This window comes from Octopus bimaculoides, chromosome 4, assembly GCF_001194135.2.
Source record: "Octopus bimaculoides isolate UCB-OBI-ISO-001 chromosome 4, ASM119413v2, whole genome shotgun sequence".
Taxonomy (NCBI): domain Eukaryota; kingdom Metazoa; phylum Mollusca; class Cephalopoda; order Octopoda; family Octopodidae; genus Octopus; species Octopus bimaculoides.
This window is the reverse complement of record NC_068984.1, coordinates 90,878,058-90,882,645: the sequence shown is the minus strand read 5'-3', so window position 1 is coordinate 90,882,645 and position 4,588 is coordinate 90,878,058. Positions and strand designations below refer to the sequence as shown.

The following is a 4,588-nucleotide window of genomic DNA, read 5'->3' as shown; positions in this document are numbered from 1 at the left end:
TCTCTCTCTCTCTCTCTCTCTCTCTCTCTCTCTCTCTCTCTCTCTCTCTCTCACACACGTTTTAGGGTTTGAAGAAACAAAGATTTTATTGATGAAAGGTTTCTTTGTTTTGAGATATTAAAGTATTTAAGCTGAATCCTAAGTCAAGATCTTGTTTAGTTTAGTTAACATAAAAAAAAGCCAAAAACGAGATTTGTTATTTTGACGGTAAACTATGAAGTTAATGGCCTGAAAAGAAAAAAAATGGTTCCTTTGATATTGTCTTCTTGTTAGAAAAAATATGGAACAACTGCAGTTCATATTTTTATATTTTTAAAGTTCTTTTTTTCTATTGCTGTTTTCAGACATTGAAATTTGATCATGCTGGGGCAGTGGCATTACTAATTTATCAATCTTGGTATGGTGAAAGTGGACATGGGTGGGATTCAAATTTAGAATCTACTGATTCAGTAATCCATTTGACTATAGTTTATTTATTGTATCTAGACTTTATTGTTAAATAGAATTTATTCTTAATCAGAATGTTTTTTGAGCCCCAAGTCAGCTCTGATTAAACAGATATATAAAGCCATGACTAGCTTGCCTTTATATTGTCCACTGTATCTTTCTTTGAAAGATGAGAGTGCAATTTGAAGGAGATTTGGCAGTTATTTCTATCAGGTCATGCAAATGTATAGAGGCTCTTGCAACCAAAGTGTAATAAATCAATGCTATTAGTTTGTAGTTTGTTTTTTTTTCCATCTTTTAATAACTTATTGTTCTTTCCAAATTGTCACATTCAAAGACTATTTACTTTTAAAAATTATATAATTCCATTTGAATGGATTTAGCCTTTTATTCCTTCATATCAATAAATGTTAAGATAATGCATTGATTTCAATTGGTTAAGAAATAATAATAATTTTTTTCAAGAGTGGGGTATTAAATGATTCGATACCTGCATGCTTATGATGATATTAATCATAAATGGAAAATTTTAGTTTTGGAATGGTGCTACTAAAAAAACCTGGACTTACATTATACAAATCAATCATTGACATCATTATGCAATTTTAACTTCTCAAAATTACTGTAATTAGTATTAATACAAATATACACAATCTAGATAGAAAAATTTTGTTTCTCAATATAAATAAATATTGGTTGTGTTAACAGAAACAGGAATATGAAACTAAATGACTTCAAAGTATTCAAGCCTACCAATGAACTTTACTTGTTGTAGAAAGTGGTAGAAGATAAATCTGTTACTCAGACACACATGATTCACTTACCGATGGGTGCATTTACTGGAATATTAATATTGTTGCAAGCAGTCAGACAAGGTCTGTATGTTCACTTTTTCCCAAGAGCAAGTCATTTCTACACATCAGATTTGTTGTGTTGATAGCTTTTAATAGAAAACTTGTAAGGTAAGAAAACTGCCCATTCACATCGAAGAACATGTGTATACACATTTGCTAAAGTACCAGACCTTGGACTTTACTGCGTCTATCAGAGCCATAGAACACAACACAGGCAACTTTTGAATCAAAGAGGCCATCCTAATTAATAACTTGAAACCAGCATTAAACAACAAACAAAAACTACATGGAGTACACTGGCTATTATAACACTACCAATCTGCACATCACTACCCTCTCCCACATACTGCGCAGTGATCTCTCGCTCTCTCTCCCTCCCTCTTTCTCTCTCTGTGACAGGCTTCTTTCAGTTTCTGTCTACCATATGACACGTTCAATGGAGAAGGAGAATATGACAAAATAGCTTTTTCCTTCTGAAAGGAATATTTGAAACCTTAACCTTATCAATGCAAAAAAAAAAAGGTGGGGGCTTAATTCACACGCTTTCACATTGAAATTTAAGTTGGAAGGTTGGTCATAAACAAGCAAGAGGTGGGCAGTGGCCTGGAAACAAAATTTCTTAGTGGGTGCAAACCCAGCTCCAAAATTTTTTATTAACAAGGTCGATGTTCTTTCATTCTTAATATCAAAACAAACAGGTATATTAATAATTTTTATTATTACATGTGGAAAAGTAATGTTTCAAATCAGTTCCAAAATCTTTCTTTGCTTGATCATTTTGGCAATGAAGTTTTCCAGGGAGGATGTCCAAAGTATTTTCATTGCTCAAGGTTTTATGTACATGCATTACAGCACGGTATGTCAGATGGTGTTGCATCATTGTGGTACAGAGTCAGGTCTTGATACAGTGCAGCGTGCTGAACATTCCCTCACTAGATGCAACAGAGACACAGGCACATATGTCTCTAGGATTTCATTTTGTATGGTATCAGATAGGAAATACAGTTCACTGTATTCTTTGGCACATCAAAACCCCTAGACACACACAACATAATCATAGTACAACTTGGAACACAAATTGCCCCAACTCCATACAACACCAGAATCAATAATCCAAACAGCAAACATAAGAAACATGATGTCCTCTGGTGTAACCTAATCCACAGTTCACATGTTCCAACAAGGATTGCCAGGAAATTTTTTGCCACATTAGATAAATGCTTCTCAATCAAATAGATACCATACTATTTTTAATAGGCACATTGTGAAAGTATTAAACGCAAACTTAGAACAACACCTACACCACATTAAGAATGGAAAAATGAACCAAGCATTGAATAATCCACCCAGTGGGCCCTAGCCTATGACAGGGAAACTACTTCCGGCTTGATAATTAGGAAGGATAGCAAAGAATAAAATATCAAGAGAAAGCAATACCAACCAGAATGAAGAGTACCTGCTGCAGCCACATCCAGATAACAAAAATAGAGATATAGACAACATGGTGATAGTGCTGGAAAATGAGATCAGCAGAGCCACAAATGCTACTAAATCTAATAAATTCTCATGCAGAGAAAAAAACAAAATGCCCATTAATGAACCTCTGTATGAATATCAATGTTGTTTATAAGTAACTGTACACATACGGGGAGGGCCCTATGTTTACATTAGTGCAACAGCTGATTCTTTCAGCAATCAATATCGAAGCCATATCACCAGCTTCAACAAGAGGCATTCAATATCTTTGGCTGATTTTGTGTGGTAGCTTAAGGAGGGTAAGATTAAATATAATCTCACTTAGTCCACAATTAGACATGCATTTTCTCTATCTTATAAGGGTAAAATACCCAACTTTCTGCTGTTTTCACGGTTATACTGCATTCGAAATATTACTTTCTTGTCTGTATAATATATATATATATACATATATATATATATATTTATACACACACACACACAGATATTTTCTTGCTCATACCACCAACTGAGTTAGAGTAAATATATAATCTATAGTGCTGTACTTTTTTCTGAACCCTGCCTGTTCTCTTGGTTGCTGCTCATCCAGTTGTTGAGATAACCATTCAGCAATTATCTTTATGAGCAGTTTGTAAATATGAGACAGGAGGCAGATAAGACTTCATCATCATCATTGTTTAACGTCTGTTTTCCATGCTTGCATGGGTTGGATGGTTCGACCGGGGTCTGGGAAGCCAGGAGGCTGCACCAGGCTCCAGTCTGATCTGGCATTGTTTCTACAGCTGGATGCCCTTCCTAACGCCAACCACTCCATGAGTATAGTGGGTACTTTTTATGTGCCACCAGCACAGGGGCCAGAGCAGGCTGGCAATGATCATGATCGGTTGGTGCTTTTTACGTGCCATCGGCACAGAAGCCAGTCAAGGCGGCACTGGCATCAGCCACGTTTGGATGGTGGTTTTTATGTGCCACCAGCACGGATATCACAGCTAGAATTTCCATTTGATTTTTATTTTGATGTTGATGTACTTGACTCAATAGGTCTCCTCAAGCACAGCAGGTCGCCCTACAATCCAAGGTACTTTTGAATGGGCTGGGGCTGGTTATGCAAAACTGGTGTAGGATACAGCTGTGAACTTACTTTATTTGTTGGGTCTTCACAGTCACAGCATATCTCCAGAGGTCTCTGTCTTTCGTCATTGCCTCTATGAGGCCCAATGTTCGAAGGTCATGCTTGACCACCTCATCCCATTGGGTCTACGATAGTCTTTATCACTTTCTTGTACAGCAGGATTGTATTTGACTCCTTCCATTGAGAAGGTATTGACACTTCCTTTAGGTAGCAGTTGAAGCGTAGAGTAAGAATTTTCCATAGCTGCTCTCCACCAGCCAGCAGCATTTTAGATATACCATCCTTGCCCGGTACTTTTCCTTTTTTCATCAGCTTGAGGGCTCTCTTGACTTCACTGATCTTTTGCCTCTGTGTGTTGTGTCCATTGATTATGAGAAAGTAACACTGCAAGCTCCCAGGAAACAAGGTATATATATATATATATATATATATATACTAGCAGAAATACCCGGCTTTGCCTGGGTTAAAGAGAATAATGAAATCTAAAAACGCCGTCTAGACTACGCAACCCTCAACCGTTAGTAGCTACGATACCATATTTCTACATAACTCTCCAATCCATGCCAGCATGGAACATAGACATTAAGTGGAATGCCAGTCTCTCATCTAGGAGGGCCTTGAAATCAATGTTACCAACTGGGGACTATTTGTGTCATAGTGATAATAAAAAGACCCAAAG

At 36.7% G+C, this 4,588-nt stretch overlaps 1 protein-coding gene across 10 annotated transcripts in view; it reads left to right on the top strand.

Moving 5' to 3' along the window:
• Positions 1–4,588, top strand: part of LOC106883142 (6-phosphofructo-2-kinase/fructose-2,6-bisphosphatase) — a 160,856-nt gene that overhangs the window by 32,836 nt on the left and 123,432 nt on the right. For 5 of the 10 annotated variants that reach the window (XR_008263976.1, XR_008263975.1, XM_052967237.1 and 2 more), the window contains exon 3: positions 1,223–1,322. The exons of the other annotated variants lie outside the window; for them this stretch is intronic. Coding sequence is in view for 3 of the 5 variants with exons in the window: in XM_052967237.1 (XP_052823197.1) it covers positions 1,223–1,322 (100 nt within the window). In the remaining 2 variants the exon portion in view is untranslated. The remainder of the gene's footprint in view (positions 1–1,222; positions 1,323–4,588) is intronic. 10 annotated transcript variants of the gene reach the window in all.